Source organism: Heterodontus francisci, chromosome 1, assembly GCF_036365525.1.
Source record: "Heterodontus francisci isolate sHetFra1 chromosome 1, sHetFra1.hap1, whole genome shotgun sequence".
NCBI lineage: Eukaryota > Metazoa > Chordata > Chondrichthyes > Heterodontiformes > Heterodontidae > Heterodontus > Heterodontus francisci.
Genome location: NC_090371.1, coordinates 55,307,458 through 55,326,355, shown reverse-complemented (window position 1 = coordinate 55,326,355; position 18,898 = coordinate 55,307,458). Strand labels below are relative to the sequence as shown.

General features: G+C 40.1%; 1 protein-coding gene across 12 annotated transcripts in view; it reads left to right on the top strand.

Annotated features, from left to right (window-relative positions):
- The window catches only part of LOC137369501 (transcription factor 4-like), a 648,100-nt gene that overhangs the window by 401,156 nt on the left and 228,046 nt on the right, over positions 1 to 18,898 (top strand). For 10 of the 12 annotated variants that reach the window (XM_068030798.1, XM_068030777.1, XM_068030816.1 and 7 more), the window contains 2 exons: positions 11,482 to 11,617; positions 16,643 to 16,692. The exons of the other annotated variants lie outside the window; for them this stretch is intronic. In XM_068030798.1, the coding sequence (XP_067886899.1) occupies positions 11,482 to 11,617; positions 16,643 to 16,692 (186 nt within the window). The remainder of the gene's footprint in view (positions 1 to 11,481; positions 11,618 to 16,642; positions 16,693 to 18,898) is intronic. 12 annotated transcript variants of the gene reach the window in all.

The window sequence follows — 18,898 nt, the reverse complement described above, 5'->3', positions numbered from 1 at the left end:
CTTCAGCATCCACCCTGTCAAACCCCCCTGAGAAAGCTATAGACGCCCACTTCCCATGAACAACTTAAAAAAAGGAGTTGATGTAGAAGATCAGCCACTCTCTCATTGAATAGTGGAGCAGGCTTGTGGGGCCATATGGCCTACGTTTACTCCTATTTCTTACGTTCTTAAGGGTAATCAGATGGTGTGCCTGCTAACCGAATTCAAACTCTGGTCTGTCCTGAGTTACTTGATCTCACTGTTGGGCAGCTACAGCTGGTCACAGTGCTCTTGGCCAAGAATGCATGAGCATTTTGGCCAAGGTTTCCAGTGTTGATCACTACACCTAGTGACAACTGCTGGAAATTATGCAGGTGTGGACATTGCCTGAGATGTCTTCCCTGGGAAAATATATTATAAATGGCTTTTCAGGTGAAATATTACAGGACAGGTCAGTCTGTTGCTTCAAAAGAGAATGGGATAAAATAGGAGGAAATGGGTAATTAACCTTAAATGACAGTTTAAGCTGGGGCCAAGCAGCCACAATGCAGTTGCGAGGGCAAGAGGGCAGAGGGAGGACTTACACAGTCTACTTTAGAAATTCCTAGATTAAATTTTTGCCTCCCTCTCTGTTTTTATTTGACTTTTCCTAGAAAAAGACTATTAAGAATGTAAGTATTTTTGAAAATTGATATTCATTTAGCTTTCATTCCATTGTTTTGAATAAAATATTTCCCTTAATTTTTGTCATTTGACGTTTAGATTAGCTTTTATGTTTTCCTTGCCTGTTTGTTATTGTCCCTTTCCTCCTTGTTCTTTTACAACCATATCAAACTCTCCTCAGCCTTTTATTAGTTTTTTGTAATTTTCCACTTTGTCCTTGTTTTTGTCACTTTGTCTATCTGTTAAACAATTCTAAATGCCTTTCATCATCTCTCTTTCTGTCACTTGAATTACAGCACCTAAAAAATAATCCAAGAGAAGTTAATGTAATCCAGTTAGAATGGTAATGGCCAATATTCCACCAATGGATTATCTTCTCCTTCGGTCTCACACAACAAGAGTGGTAAATGATAAAAGTAAATAGGATTTGAAATTCACATCTGAACTCAAACTCAGCAACTGATAAAGGAAAGAAAATTTAACATTTCAGCATTTCTTCATCAGAACTCAAGATGGTCAGTGACTGAAGCCCCATCAACTTGGTCAGGATTTATGAGAAACTCCTATGAATTTCAAATGTGGATAATTGATATTCCTATAAATAATAACTTGGAACTAGGAGAACTATCAGTGACATGCAGTAGTATTTCAGGGTATAGTCAGCTTGTTTAAAAATATATAAATTTAGTGAGTTGTGAGGTTTCTAAAACTGTGGTTCCTAAACAAATGATTTCCTTGCTGTTGTGGATAAGCCAAAGCACCACTCAGAACTGTTCTACAGTTTGCCTAAAGGAAAATTTGTGCAATCAGCTAGCTAGTTATCCGAAGACTCATTTTTCATTGACAGGATATCTTCATTGAACAATATGTATAAAAATAAGTCTAACTACTTTATTTGCGACCAGACATTGACTTGTATTTCAATTATTCAGGAACATCATCATAATACATACAATGCCCTCTTTTCCATGCATAGTTTTAATGAGTTGGTTATTTTGCGTTTTATGGTGAGATGCGTGCTATATAGTGAATGTCACATAACAGCGAATAACAGATGGCTGTAAACGTATTGCACCCTTGAACAGATGCTCATCCCTTTTAAAAATATAAATCTGTGTAATATATGCAGGCTACAGCTTTTGTCTGTCACGAATCTAAACTATTCTAGTTCTGTAGTAAGAGTATGTATTTTCTATAGCTGCCATTGCATTTCCATTATCACCAGAGTGGGTGGAATGAATAAAGTCTGATTTAATTCTCAGTATGAAACAGAGTAAATTGCCTGAGATTTTTGCATGCATTGAGTTCCTGACCTCAGTTAGGGCAGGAAGAGGGATTGAACAACGCAAAATTGAAGATGTGTCAACTCACTTCATTTTTGCACACTTCCTATAGCAGTACCTTGAACTATTTCTCAAGCACCCAGAAATCAAAACTTAGGCATAAAAAGTTATTCAGAAATAACTGTCAGTGAGCAAATTTCAACGGTTATAGACCAGTTACCGGGCAGCAAATTTTCTTTCTGTTTGAGGTAGATGTGTAGTGTTACGACCAAGTGAGAAAGAGGTCTAGGGTTCCCTTTCAGCCTTGACCTGGTCTTACTGTAACAGGGTTTAATTTTAAACATACCGTGTTTTTAGCTCCCCCTTGGTGAATTGTTGTTCACTGCTTTTCAATTATAAGGCAAAGAAACCAGCACAAACAGGCTTTCTTAGGTTTAAAGAAGAAAAGTAGAAATTTATTAAACTTAAACTTTAATTTGATTGACGCCTACGGATACACGATGCGCCCACACTAGCATGCATATGTGATACACACATGCAGATAGAGACAGAACAGAGCAGAAGAAATAAAGTGGAAAAGTTTGAGGCAATATCTGAAGAGTTGTTGTTACGGTTTTTCGAGCTCACTGTAGAGTCCTTGATTGTAGATAGATCTTGCTTTTCGCTGGGGCCCAGTATTCCTAAACCTTGTTCGCTGGAGGAGACTTTTCTCTCTTGGGGTTCCTGTGTCTTCAGTGGATTCAGAGGCTTGTGAGAAAGAAATGGGAGCAGACAGGAGAGGCTGTGGTGAGCCAGCTAGGAGAGGTATTTTCAATCCAGGAGCAAGCAGCTTTCTGCAGACTCTCAGTTCAACCTGTACAATTCAGAAAAAAAACCCAGACTGCCAAGCAGGTTAGCCATGTGACTAACTGGTTTGACCATGTCTGTTTGTGGATTGTATTGGAGCAGGGTATAATTCCTTTCTTCCAAGCACTGTCTGTTAATATGTAAAAATGTATTTCCAGCCAGGGGCCTGGCAACCCCTTGTCACAGGCCTTCTGTTCTTCCCAGCAACAATTTGAAATTTAATGTCCATGTGGCAAAATTAATGTGTTTCATTCTTGGCAGGTGGGGGCCTGCAGGACAGTAGGAAGTTACACAATCCCACCTTCCCATCTAATGGCCAAGGCAAGAAGTAGGAAACAAAGGGAGATGAAGGGCAAAAAACTCTTTTTTCTCAATTTTATCCCTTCTTCTCCACAAGATGCTACTTTATCCTTGGATGTGGTTCTATGAGTGCCTCAGCCCTCTGTTATCTTGCCAAATATTAATTGTTTGTGTGTCAACCAAGATAGTAAGTGTTGACAGGAAAGGGTATAATAGCCTAGTGGTTATGCTGCTGGACTAGTAATCCAGAGGCCTAGACTAATGCTCTGGACATGAGTTCACATCGCACTATGGCAGCTGGAGGAATATAAATTCAATTAATTTAATAATTCTGGAATAAAAAGCTAGTCTCAGTAATGGTGACCATAAAACTACTGGATTGTGGTAAAAACCCATCTGATTCAAAAAAATGCCCTTTTTCTGCTGTCCTTACCCTGTCTGGCCTACATGTGACTCCAGAGCTACCACAATGTGGTTGACTCTTAATTGCCCTCTGCTATGGCCTAGCAAGACACTCAGTTGTATCAAACTGCTATGAAGAAGTCAATTAAGAATAAAGCTGGATGCGGGGGAACCACCCAGCATTGACCTAGGCTTCGGGTACAACAAATGCACGCCCTGCCCAGTCAGTCTTGCAAAGTCCTCCTTAATAACATCTGGGGACTTGTGCCAAAATTGAGAGAGCTGTCCCACAAACTACTCAAGTAACAATCTTACATAGTCATACTCACCAAATCGTACCTTGCAGCCAATGTCCCAGACTCATCCATCACCATTCCTGGGCACATCCAGTCCAACTGACAGGACAGGCCCACCAAAGGTGGCAGCACAGTGGTACACAGTTGAGAGGGAGTGCACCTTGGAGTCCTCATCATTGAGCCTGGACTGCATGAAGTGTCATGGTCTCAGGACAAGCATGGACAAGGAAACCTCCTGCTGACTACAACCTTCTGCCTTCCGTCAACTGCTGAATTAGTATTCGACCATGATGAAACCACTTGGAAGAGGCATTGACAGTAGCAAGGGCACAGAATGTACTCTGAGTGGGGGAATTCATTGCCCATCAGCAGTACCACTACTGACAGGGCAGGCTGAGTCATGAAGGACATATCTGCTAGACTGGGCCTGTAGCAAGTGGTGCAAGAACCAACATGAGGAAAAAACCTATTTGACCTCATCCTCACCTGTTGCATCTATCTATGACAGTATTAGTAGGAGTGACCACCATACAGGCCTTGTGGAGAAGAAATCCCGACTTCACATTGAGGACATCCTCCATCGTGTTGTGTGGCACCACCACTATGGTGAATGGGACAGATTCAGAACTGATCTTGCAGCTCCAGTCTGTGCATCCATGAGGTGCTGTGGGCAATCAGCAGCAGCAGAATTGTATTCCACCACAATCTAACCTCATGGCCCAGAATATCTCTCACTCTATCATTACCATCAAGCCAGGATCAATGAGAAGTGTAGAAGAAAAGCATGCCAGGTGAAGAACCAGGCATACCTGAAAATGAGGTGCCAACCTGGTGAAGCGACAACATAGTACTACATGCAGGCTGAACATAGGTTTTGTGAAAGGGAAATCATGTCTAAACAATTTATTGGAGTTCTTAGAAGTAACATTTGCTGTGGATAAGGGGGAACCGGTAGATGTACTGTCCCTAGATTTCCAGAAGGCATTTGATAAGGTGCCGCATCAAAGGTTATTGCGGAAAATGAAAGCTGTAATCGTGTACAGGGTAACATATTGGTATAGATAGAAGATTGGCTAGCTAAAAGGAAACAGAGAGTAGGCATAAATGGGTAATTTTCTGGTTGGCAAGATGTAATGAGTGGTGTGCCACAGGGATCAGTGCTGGGGCCTCAATTTCTAACTATTTGTCCTCGTCAATAAGTCACTGAAAGCTAACATGCAGGTGCAACAAGCTATTAGGAAGGCTAATGGTATATTAACCTTTATCGCAAGAGGATTTGAGTACAGGAGTTGTGGAGACTTGCTTCAATTGTATAGAACCTTGGTTAAACCGCACCTGGAGTACTGTGTGCAGCTTTGGTCCCCTTACCGTAGGAAAGAAATTATTGCCATAGAGGGAGTGCAACGAAGGTTCACCAGACTTGTTCCCGGGATGGCAGAACTGTCCTATGAAGAGAGATTGGGGAAACTGGGCCTGTATTCTCTAGAGTTTCGAAGAATGAGAGGTGATCTCACTGAAACCTACAAAATACTTAAAGGGATAGACAGGGTAGATGCAGCTAAGATGTTTCCCCTGATTGGGGGGTCTAGAACCAGGGGACATAATTTCAAAATAAGGGGGAAGCCATTGAGGACAGAGATGAGGAGAAATTTCTTTACTCAGATGGTTGCGAATCTTTGGAATTCTCTACCCCAGAGAGATGTGAAAGCTCAGTCATTGAGTATGTTTAAAGTAGAGATTGATAGATTTCTAAATATCAATGACATAAAGGGATATGGGAATAGTGTGGGAAAAAGTCATTGAAAAGGATGATCAGCCATGATCGTATTGAATGGCAGAGCAGGCTCGATGGACTGAATGGCCTACTTCTGCTCCTACGTTCCTAAATGACTTGGATGAAGGGACTGAAGATATGGTTGCTAAATTTGCTGATGCCACAAAGATAGGTAGGAAAGTAAGTTGTGAAGAAGACATATGGAGTCTACAAAGGGATATAGATAGGTTAAGTGAATGGGCAAAGATCTGGAAAATGGAGTAGAATGTGGGAAAATGTGAAATTGTTCATTTTGGCAGAAAGAATAAAAAAGAAGCATATTATCTAAATGGTGAGAGATTGCAGAACTCTGAGATGCAGAGGGATAAAAGAAGCATATTATCTAAATGGTGAGAGATTGCAGAGCTCTGAGATGCAGAGGGATCTGGGTATCCTAGTACATGAATTGCAAAAGGTTAGTATGTACAAAGAGCAAGTAATTAGGATAGCTAATAGAATGTTCTCATTTATTGCAAGGGGAATTGAATACAAAAGTAGGGAGTTCTGAAGAAGGGTCACTGACCTGAAACGTTAACTCTGCCTCTCTCTCCACAGATGCTGCCAGACCTGCTGAGTGTTTCCAGAATTTCTTGTTTTTATTACAAAAGTAGGGAGGTTATTCTTCAGTTATACAGAGCATTGGTGAGACCACATTTGGAGTACTGTGTACAGTATTGATCTCCTTATTTTAGGAAGGATGTAAATGCATTGGAAGCAGTTCAGAGGTTTACTAGACTAATAGCTGGAATGGGCGGGTTGTCTTATGAGGAAAGTTTGGACTGGCTAGGCTTGTATCCGCTGGAGTTTAGAAGAGTAAGAGGCGACTTGATTGAAACATATAAGATCCTGAGGGGGCTTGACAGGGTGGATGTGGAGAGGATGTTTCCTCTTGTGGGAGAATCTAGAACTAGGGGTCACAGTATAAAAATAAGGGGTCGCCCATTTAAGACAGAGATGGAGAGATGTTTTCTCTCAGAGGGTCTAGAGTCTTTGGAATTCTCTTCCTCAAAAGGTGGTGGAAGCAGAGTCTTTAAGTCAGACGTAGATAGATTCTTGATAAACAAGGGGGTGAAAGGTTATTGTGGGTAGGCGGGAATGTGGAGCTGAGGTTACAATTAGCTCAGCCATGATCTTATTGAATGGCGGAGCAGGCTCAAGCGGCCAAGTGGCCTCCGCCCGCTCCTAATTCATATGTTTATAATGGAAGCAGCACTCTATAGAGAGAGCTACTATAGACAGTCCCACAACCAATGGATCAAATCAAAGCTCTGTCATCCTGCCACATCCAGTTGTGAATGATGGTGAACAATTAAACAATTAACAGGAAGAGTAGCCTCAACGAACATCCCCATCCTCAATTACAGCAGAGTCCAGCATGTCAGTGCTAAAGACAAGGCTGAAGCATTTGCAGCCTTCTTCAGCCAGAAGTGCCATATGGATGATCCACCTCAGCCACCTTCTGAGGTCCCCAACATCACAGATGTTAATCTTCAGACAATTGTTATCAAGAAACAGCTGAGCGCACTGGATACAACAAAAGCTACGGATCCTGCCAACTTATTAGGGTAACAAGGGATGCCAGTAATGTCCACATCCTGAGAATGTGTTAGAAAACTGTAGCCTTGAGGGGTCTCACAGCTGAACCAGATTTGGGTCCTCCCAACCCCTATGCATTTCCACTTTGCAAGTCTTTGATAATAACCCTGTTTTATTATCCTCCTTAACAGAAATTAGCAGGATAATTCCACATTAAAGGCTGCTAGATAAGCTCAAAGTTAGAATTCAAGATGAAATCTGGAAATGGATTTTAAAATATTAAAAGGAGATAGTAAATTCTTGATACTGAAATAATATCAGAGTTGGAGGAGGAATGAATGGAATAGCACAGGGATTGGTGTTGACACCGTTACTTTTACTGATTGCATCAACAACTTGAACTTAATGTCAAGTTTGCAGATGATACAAGACTAGGGGAGAGAAGTTGCATCAGAAAAAGTAGCTGGGATGCACAGAAAGATCAAATTTGCAAATCGGAAAACAGATAACTGCACATTAAAGGAAAATATGACCAGATGTATACTGATGATTTATTAATGGAGTAGATGTAGATGAAGTTGAAAGTGATCTGAGGGTTGTTTATAGATTTGGCCAATAAATATATCGTCACTATGAAGCAACAAGCAGCTAAAATAACTGAATGCTGAACTTTCTATAATCTGGTCAACCAGCATTTTTGAGTACCATGTTATTTTGGTCACCAAAGTATGAGAACAATATTTAAGCTCTGGAAGCAGTGCATTAAGGGACAAAGCTGTGAGTGTAGACTAGAGAAACCATGACTCTTGCTTTGAAGGAAGGTGACTAAGGAGGGAACTTTATAAAGTGTATAAAATATTAAATGATATAGTGAATGTAAATATGGAGCACTACAAAATAAGTCAAGACAGTAGGAGAGCGGAGCATAGTTTCAAATTGATGAAAGCTAAATTTTGGATTAATATTAGGATGAATTTCTTTACAAAAAGAATATTAAACACATAGTATAGGTTTGCTGGTCAAATCATGGCAGTAAAAAGCTTCAGAGTCATTTGAGAGTCAGGTGGAAGCAGTAATAGGTGGATTTGGGGTTTTTCTTTTTGGCCAGTTAAACTCAGTTGACTCAAATGGCCTTGTCTGCATTTATCTCAAGATCTTGTGCATTGTAGTGTGGCAAAGCTACATCAACTGAGAACAAATTCAACTTGGACACTGATTTAAGCTGGGTGTGTTTTGATCTGTCGGGCTCCTTTGAACCCTAGAATTTAATATCATGCAATCTGATGCATTGATGATCTATTTCACAATGGAGGTAGTGACCAAAGATCAAACTGCTTCATTCTGTGTTTTTCATTTTTGAAACTTAATCAAATTAACCGAGTCATTGGGTAACTCGTCAAATCTACCTCTTTGATCAAGTTTTGTTCACCTATCTTACTGTCTCCTTCTTTGGCTCGGTGTCAAATTTTGTCCAGTTATGCTTCAGTGAAGCTCCTTGGAATGTTTTACTATATTAAAAACACTAGATAATGCAAGTTGTTTGTTGTTGTTGACTTGCTGGGGATAGGATATGCACAGAAGAGTTTTAGATGAGCTAGAGATTTTGGAAGGTGAAGGATGGGATGAAACCCTGTGCAGGATTTTCATTCTGGGATCCCGAACCCACTCTAAGGATGAAATGAGAATTAGGAACCCAGAAATGCAGGAGTGGGACTTTGAAGGAGATTTTGGATGAGGCGACCAATTAAGTGGCTGCCTCCGGGAGCCCCGTACAATTAAGGATGACAGGCAGGCTCCAAGTCTGGAGGGCCAATAGGAAGCCATCCAGCATTGAAAGATCAGCAGCCCCACCATCAAGAAGTGGGCTTAGCTGAAGTATTTAGCGAGGCGCGAGGGAGCTTCTCTTCCCGGTCACTGGCCACAAGTGGGGGATATAAGTAGAGCCAAGGGGTTAGGGCTGTTGGACTGCAGGGGGAACCCCTGAAAGTAATATCAGGAAAACCACTGGTTCTAGTACAGACCCGAGGGAACCCCACTGTGTATCTTCCTCCAGACCAAAAAACTACCGTTCACCACTACTGTTACCTGTCGCTCAGCCAACTTCGTATCCATGCTGCCACTGTCCCTTTTATTCTGTGGGCTTCAACTTTGTTGGAAGTCTATTATGTGGCACATTATAAAATGCCTTTTGGAAGTCCATGTACACCACATCAACTACAATAGGAATAGGAAGGGAATAGAGGGATATGGGCCCCGGAAGTGCAGAAGGTGTTAGTTTAGGCAGGCAACAAGATCGGCGCAGGCTTGGAGGGCTGAATTGCCTGTTCCTGTGCTGTACTGTTCTTTGTTCTTTGTTCTTTTGTACATTACCCTCATAACCCTCTCTGTACCGTTTCAAAAAACTCAGTCAAGTTAATTAAACAAGATTTGTCTTTAATACACTGTGCTGGTTTTCCTTAATTAATCCACACTTATCCAAGGATTGTTTGTTTATTTTGTTCCAGATGATCATTTCTAAAAGCTCCCCTATCACTGAGGTTAAACCGACTGGCCTATAGTTGTTGAGTTTATCCTTACACCCTTTTTGAACAATGGTGTAGCATTTGCAATTCTCCAGTCCTCTGGGACCACCGCTGTATCTAAGGAGGATTGGAAGATTATGGCCAGTGTCTCTGCAGTTTTCACCCTTACTTCCCCAGTATCCTCTGATGCATCATGTCCGGTTTTGGCGACTTATCAACTTTAACTGCAGCCAGCCTTTTTAATACCTCCTCTTTATCAATTTTTAGCCCATCCAATGTCTTATTTATCTTCTCTTTCACTATGACTTTGGCAGCATCTTCTTCCTTGGTAAAAACAAATGCAAAGTATTCATTTCGTATCTCAGCCATGCCCTCTGCCTCCAGACGTAGTTTCCCTTTTTGGTCCCTAATCAGCCCCGTCCCTCCTCTTACTAACTTTTTATTATTTATATGCCTATAGGAGACTTTTTGATTCCCTCTTATGTTAGCAGCCATTCTTTCCTCATGCTCTCTCTTTGCCTCTCAATTAACTTTTGCACTTCCCCTCTGAACTTTCTATATTTAGCCTGATTCTCACTTGTATTATCAACCTGACATCTGCCATACACACCCTTTTCCTGCTTCATCTTACCCTCTATCTCTTTTGTCATCCAGGGAGCTCTGGCTTTGGTTGCCTTACCTTACCTTTCCCCCTCTTGGGAATATATGTCGACTGTGCCTACCCATCTACTCTGTAAAGGCAGTCCATTGTTCTATTATGGTTCTGCCTGCAAATCTTTGATTCCAGTTTGCCTGGGATTGATCATTTTCACCCCACTGAAATTGGCTCTCCTCCAGTTAAGTATTTTTACTCCCGATTGCTCCTTTCCCTTTTCCATAGCTAACCTAAACCTTATGATACTATGATCACTGTCCCCTAAATGTTTCCCTACTGACACTTGATCCACTTGACCCACCTAATTCCACAGAATCAGATCCAGCAATGTCTCTTTCCTTGCTGGACCAAAATCATACTGATTAAGAAAATTCCCCTGAACACTCTTCCCCCTCTCTGCCCTTTACACTATTTCCCAGTCTATATTAGGATCATTAACATCCCCCATCGTACTCTATAGTTTTTGCACCTCTCTGTAATTTCCCTGTACATCTGTTCCTCGATATCTTTCCCCACTTTTTAGTGGCCTATAGAATGCACTGAGTAGTGTAATGGTACCTCTATTGTTTCTTAGCTCTAAGCAAATAGATTCTGTTTTTGACCTCTCCAGCACATCCTCTCTCTCCAGCACTGTAATAATCCCCTTAATCAATACTGCCACACCTCATCCTTTCTTTCCTTCTCTATCTTTCCTGAACACCTTGTCTCCAGGAATATTTAGTATCCAATCCTGCCCTCTGTTATCGCCACACTGTCATATTTCCATGTGGTTATCTGCACCTGCAGCTCACCAATCTTATATACCATGTTTAGACCTTAAAACGTTCTCACATTAGAATAGTTAGCTATTAAGAGTGTGGACTACAGCATCACTAAAAGAAAAAGCGATACATCATTCTGACAGCAATTAACATTTGGTTATTGAGGAGAAGAGTCTCACACCTTGATGTTGACATAAACGTCAACTCTCCTTACATCATCACAAGTTCTTACCATAAGATCTGGAGTCACAATGTTTCCATTTTTAGAAATTGGTATTTAGTACATTAGTTAGTACAGTGTGAAGATTGAATAGTGCAGTCAAATGAGGCAGTAAAGATGTGAAATGGTTCTCTACTGGCAATATCATACAGTAAGAACAAACGGGTTATCCTAACAATTTTTTTTTCTTTTTTATATGTTACAGTCAAGTCTCCTTGGGCCTGACATAGGTATGGGTAGTCCAGGAGCCTTATCACCTACAGGCACCAAGCCTGGCTCACAGTATTATCCATATTCCAGCAATAATTCCCGCCGGCGACCAATGCATGACTCCTCAATGGGTGAGTGCTGTTTCACCTTTAACTTCTATTATTGAACTCACCACTTCAGTCTTTTACAAACCTTAAATGGCCTTTTTGCAACTTTTAAAGCACCCCCACGTACTGTCATACCTTCAAAAACTATTTTGGTTTTACTTTTAGCAACAATTACAATGCTGAACATTATGAATTGCTATTTGAGAAATGGACAGAGCTTTTGCAATATTAAGTCTGCAAAACAAATGCATTATTATGGGAGTGGAAAATAAAGGTTGCAGTTAAAGTGTAAAAGAGCACTCAGCGTAAAAATGTTCTTCTTCCAACGGCTGCTGCAGTTCATCCAATGGGTTGCTGCAAGTCTTGGATTGAGGGCTTGCTGCTGCTAGGGCAGCTAAGGAAGAGTGCCAGATTGTTTCAAAATTCCTTAAATAGCAAGGGTTTCAGAGTGAACTCCTTAATGGGGCTTTTTAAAATGTAAATCCCCAACCCTCAAGCTGCCACAGCAACACTGAATACCAGGGATATGCTCACATTCCTTATATCCAGCATAGCTATAATACTAATGATGGAAAATGTGACATGTGATGTTACTCTGTCATTACCACACAATTTGAATTTTTTCACCCATATTTAGGTGGAAGTATTCAGGAAATCATTGTCACTTCTGGTGGAAAATATCAGAAGTGATAGTGATTGGCCAGGAACTGGCAGAATGACTGATTTTTCACCTCAGATCTGAGCACAAAGCCTAGATTTCCAACAAGCCTAATGTTTCATTGAAGCATGTAATAAATGGGTGAGCTCTGCTGATGCCCAGATCCTGAATGATATACGGTTACTCAGTGTTGTAAGCAGAATATCAGTAACACAGAATAGAAGATATGTGAATTTTTTGTACTATGTCCTTTGAACAACCGAAAACACCCAAATTTGTTTTTGTAAGCTTGGGCAATATCTGGAGAGAGCATTTTGTGCTGTGTAAAATTTGGGTGGTATGCTTGGCTGTTTAGAGAAGATCACAAGAAGTACATCACATAAATTAAAGGAGTTTGGCTTAAGTATGAATGTCCTGTCTCCTCCCCTCCCCTCCCCCATAGCATATTGATACCAATATGTTAATCTAGACTAATGGCAACATTAAGTATTTCATAGTCCAGTATCCACACCATTTGGAAATGTTATTTCTATATCAAAAGCCATTCATGACCATGTTCTGCTCTGTTCTCAGTAAGCAGCAGCAAAACGTTCGTCACTGTGGTTTCAAAGAACATAGCCAGTTCTCATTTTATATCTGCAAAAATAGTAACTACTAGTCAATCACTCTTGGCCTTATGCATGGAGAACCAAGATCAAAGGCAGTTTTCAAGAGAGGTAGGGAGAAGGAGAGGAGAAAGTGGTGACAGAAGGGGAGAAGAGAGATGGAAGTAGTGAAGGACAAATGGGAAACAAAGCAAGGGAGATGTGGGTAAAGGAGGAGTGGGGTTGGGGAGATGAAAGGAGCTGGCTGGATACTTGTTTCTTAGTGGAGCGGTGAGAAATGAGTGCTTTCTGGATAGTGGTTTGTTATTTTGTTGGGGTGTGGGGAGGGGTCATAGAGCCATACAGCACTGAAACAGGCCCTTCAGTCCAACGAGTCCACATCGACCATTAACCACCCATTTATACTAACCCTACATTAATCCCATTTTCCCTTTCACATCCCCACCTTCCCTCAATTCTCCTACCACCTACCTACACTAGGGGCAATTTTTACAATGGCCAATTTACCTATCAACCCACAAGTCTTTGGCATGTGGGAGGAAACCGGAGCACCCGGCGGAAACCCACGTGGTCACAGGGAGAACTTGCAAACTCCACACAGGCAGTACCCAGAACCAAACCCGGGTCGCTGGAGCTGTGAGGCTGCAGTGTTAGCCACTGTGCCGCCCCACTGCACCACTGTGCCGCCCCACTGCACCACTGTGCCGCTGTGTTGTATACTGGTTTGTACCTCAGTGGACTAGGGAGAAGGAGCTTTCTGCACCAGTAGATGAATGATGTTGATTGCAGATCTTGTTCTGGGGATAGGGAAAGGTTTTGTGTCTTGGGGATTGGAGATGACCTCACATGAGTCTTTCCCTAGCTGATGTAGCATAGTGTCTTCAATGAAGTGTCTGTTTGCTAGAGCTTGCTTACTATAGGAGGCCTCCAGAAAATGTTTATAGTTAATATGAGATTTATTATTTTAAAACACTGCTGGAAGTGAATGCATTCCATTGAAAACACCTTACCAATATTCCATCTTTTTCTTTTAATATAAAAATCATCCTAATAACAGGATCTAACAGATAACATGCTTTTTTTTCATAAGGTAGAAACTATTGGATGTTGGCAGGAATCTTGCAGAGGTTGACTTACTGAAGATATTTTAAAACTGACTTAGTGAGGAACAAGTTAGGTCATTTTGGAGACTTCACAAAAATGTGATTTGTTGTAACTTCATCAGCCTTTCTGCCCAAGAGGCTTCAAGAGCTGTTTAACCTCCAACAAAGCCTTTATAAAGAAGTTAGTGAATGCCCATTTATTGTTGAGTTGCTTTATTCTGTCAATATTTTGGGCTGCAAAGGTGACTACAGTGAAATTAATTTAGGTTAATAGATAGCTGACAGCAAATCACATGATTTAGGATGATGTCGTGAAAGGTGACAGTGAATTATGGACAGCATTAGAACTCAAAAAGCTGGATTTAACGAAGTAACTGGAGTTCTCATGCTGTTCCTAATAGCTTGAGATTCGCTCTTGGCTTTCATGACATAACGCTGAACCACCAATGGTTTTTAAAAATTATTTACTATCTATTTTACAAAAAAAAACAGATGTATTTAAAGCGGCAGTATTTTTTCTTTGTAAAATAGATGGTGAATAATTGTTTTAATACCATTTTTATCCTAAGGGATATCCTTGCTGAAGGTGGCATGACCTAGGTGAAAAGACACTAATGATAGCACCAGAAGAGTTAAAGCTACTTGAATCACTTGATTGTTACAGTAGTATCATAAGCACCCCTCCGTGAAACAGCCAGTTTCACTGAATTAAGTTATGCTTTACACAAACTTAACCGTAGCTGTGAGTGTGTCACAAAAACCACCATCCTGAATCTGCAGTATGTTCTGGGCAAATTATCTTTGGGAATAGTGGAGTATTTTTAATTTCCCCGAAGAGATGAAATGGGAGTGGTTTACTCCACAATAAGACAGAATGTACATGGCACACAGAAGAAGCAGACTAGCTTGCTGAATGATCTCATTCCATGTTTTCTTATGTTCTTAATGCCTTAAGCTGATGTCACAGGCTGTAAGAGCAAAGGTTAAGCAGTTTAATACTCGAATCCAAACTCTGAGATGACTTGATTGCTCAGTCAGTCGTCACATTATCCTTATTCTCTATATATAGGTAGACTGTGGAATTGCTCAGAATGCTCCATATTGTATGATGTCATCCTGACCTAAAGATTACTAGCTAGTATCATTTCAAATTTATTGAATGTTCATTAGCAACCCATTCGTGGAAAATAACATACAATTATATCTATATCAACTTGACACTATATATAAATGATAATTTACTGTGACCAAATTCAAACTTGTTACTTTGAGTATAAGTAAGAATAAGGAATGGCCATTAAACTAACAAGCACTTCCCTTTCTTAATTCATTTCATTGACAAAAGCTAAGAAAGAAAATGGTGATCCTACAACTAGAAAAGACTTTTGATTGAAGTTGGACCAGTTTACCATGTCATAAAACCCCCATCGACAATGACTTATGAATAGGATCATCAACCGATAATGACCAATAAAATCGACATTGACATGAGTTGCAGCAGTGCCTGTGAGGAGTGGCCACCTGTGAAGTGCAGCCACGTGTTCGCAGTTCCATCTGTGATTTACTGTTTTAATGAACTTGCCCTCTGAGATCATTTCACATTATAACGGCAACATAAAAAGTGATGATATAGGGGTTGAGTGTTTTCAGATGTGATTTTAATTGACAACCATGTGGAGGAGACCACCTGTGAATAAAGACCACTTTTTGTGGGAACCACGGGTGGTCACTTTGACAGGTTTAGCTGCATGTCCCATTATTCATTGGTAAAAATCAGATGTAGTTGTCAAAAATTATCAGGTGTTCCTATGGAGTAGCTGCTGATATTAATGCCTGAGTTAGTGAATATATACTATTTAGCTAGATAGCCCTATTTAACATGACAGCCCTTTTCTTATTATTGAAATTTACCTTTTTTTAAAGTTTCGCCTTCTTCTAAATTCTGATTTTATCTAACATGACCATAATTTTTGGATTATTTTACTGAAGCACATCATTTACTTCTCAACTGTCTTCTGAGATCTTCGTTGCTGCGCAAATGTAAGGTGCGAAGACAGACATTACAGTGGGAAATTTGCATTACCATTATATTTATTTGCCAGTAGGGCTTTCATAATCACTTCCATGCTGCCATCTCCTGGACAGCACTCTGAAAAATATTTGTGTTGCAAAGGAAACTAATGGGTAGAAAATCACGTTGACTGCTCCTTTAGTAGCCCAGTTGATAAAAGCACTGCCTGGCATGATACTGAGCTGTATAGACCCGAAAGGGTTTGACCCACAATCTGAGCCAGTAGTTCAGATTTTACAGTTGACTTCTGGGCTGGAAAGGGGAATAATCAGCCAGAGTTCCCATTTCTGACTGTTATCTTTTCTAGGAATTATGCAGTTGTAGATATCATGTGAGAATGTGGTTAGATTGATTAAGGAAAGCCCATATTACAACAATTTGGTGAGTTTCACCAGCTACATCTTCATGGAAAATAGCCACTTGGTTGAGGTATTAAAGGCTGGCCAGCAGCTATGGAACTTCACCTGTACATTCCAATCCTGTGCACTCTTCCATGTAAAGATTGCCATTCCATTGATGTAGTGGGAAAGAAAATAGGTAAGTGCAGTTTATTTGACAAATAGCCCTGGTTAAAAGAGAATTGTACTAACATGTTAACTTACTGATTTACAGAGATGCCACCGAAAAAAGTTAGGAAGGTTCCTCCAGGTTTACCATCTTCAGTAAGTTACATTATTCAATTATTATGTTGCTGTGTGTCAAAGTATTGATGAGAACATATGAAAGTTTAATGCTCTGTATGAAAATCAAAAGGGAAGGCTTTGTGCAACCTAAATCCTTGTTGGTAGTGCAGTAAAGATATATTTTTCCGAAGTTTTTCCAGTTCCGAAGAAGGGTCACTGACCCGAAACGTTAACTCTGCTTCTCTTTCCACAGATGCTGCCAGACCTGCTGAGCGGTTCCAGCATTTCTTGTTTTTATTTCAGATTTCCAGCATCCGCAATATTTTGCTTTTATTAAAGATATATTTTTGTTCTTTCTGGAAATCTTGTTTTGTAAAATCTGTTTATATTCTTTCATGTCTGTGTGACCTATGAGGAATGAGATAGATATTTAAAACAAAATATTACCCATGAAATTAGGGGAGCAGCTCATTGGGGATATGCATTACCATTGTTGTAACTTAACTTCATTTCTTCTGTCTTCAAAACATGGCTAGATTCATTTACTCCTGGCTGGGAAAAAGCTATTAATGTCTAAATTAGAGAGAAGATAGTATATATTAATAGTAAGCATGAGCCGATAATTTACTCTGTTTCCTAACAAATCAAATTGTTCCATAATAAATAATTTCGCAAGTTTTCCCGTTTTCTACATTCCTCTTCTTAAAGCATTGGGCTGTGTTTTCCACCCGTTATCTATGAGCAGGAAATAAGAAAGCTTCTTCTTCTGCTTGCATATAATTCTAACACTAGCAGTCACCCTCCAGTGCATCTCCTAAATGGTCATTCATGTGTGAGCCTTGATGGTGAGTGTTGGAATATCACAGCCAAGGCCGATTCCTCATCTTGACCTCGGTAAGCACACATTTTCCAGCAGGTATCTCTGCATGAATATCAACAGAAGGAAGCCTAACAGATTTTTCCCTCTCTAGTAGAGGCCATACTAGCAAATCTACTGACATCCTGTTTGAAGTCAGCTAACTTAGAAAAAAATCAGAATTGAATGTCAGAAATTCTGGTTTGTACGGCTCAATTACACTGTCACCTCTACCAACTGAGCCATCAGAAGGTTGTTTAAAGAATATTGTCTTCACCACGAGGGAGGGAGAAGAGCCAGTTATTTTTGTACTAACATGGAACAATATGGTGAATTTTTTTTCATCACAGTGGAATGATTTACATCACGTTGTGTCTGGCAAACACTTACTTTTTGTGTTAAGCCAATATTTGTAATTCACTTGTATACAGGGCAGATTTAACACCAAAGTAACAAGAATCCTATCTATCATAGTATTCTTTTTATGAATGACGGTTGCATAAAAACATTTTATTTTTAAACATTTATTATTACTAAGTTAACAATGAGGACAACTCCACTTTGGCATTGTGCTCAGAGGGAAATGCTCATATGGCATTTATTAAATCTGTAAAAATACTGAAATGATGTAGAGATCTTTCAAAAAGTAAAAGTTTATACAATTTATAAAATACCATAAATTTTGTAAAGAACAATTAATGGGCCTGCAGTGCTTTAAAAGAATAGTGGTAAACTAGAGTTGACCTTGGTACAGATGCTCTTCTGGTGCAGTTAAAAAAGAGTCCAAAAAATGAATTACAGCTGTTCCTAGCAGTTTCACAAGTCGTTCCACCCCGATATCTTTACAGACTCTTGAAGCATTAAATTGAACAGTACGTGACTTTTTGCTGTTTGGCAAATTATAGTTTGATCCTCGTTTATATTGTGACCCATCTAAAAGCTACAGTGACCATGAAATCATTTCTTTTCATTCTTTATTTCTCCACACTCCATGAATAAGTCGGGCTATCCAACTGGGGGAAGTTGCAAGAGTGCTTTTTGTAGGTTTTTATGCTGCTCCTGACTCCCCTTGTGGCCAGTAGTAACACACTTCCATACGGTAAATCTTTGACACTGATTGCTTTCACTCAGAAGAGAGAAAATGTTTCTGTTAGTTCCATGTCCCTTTTCAGCTTGAGAGTTTTTCTAGCTGTGCAAATTTGGAGTTCTAACTCAATATATTGAAAGACTTTGTTCTATGCCAAGATTTGAATTGAGCATGTGATGTAAGTGATGTTATTGGATCATAATTTGATGTGACACAGCATCTAACAGCAGCTGCTGTTAGTTAGACTGGCCCTGCATGTTTATATTTTGAATTTTTTTTGCGTGAAAAGTTGCTGAAAGTGT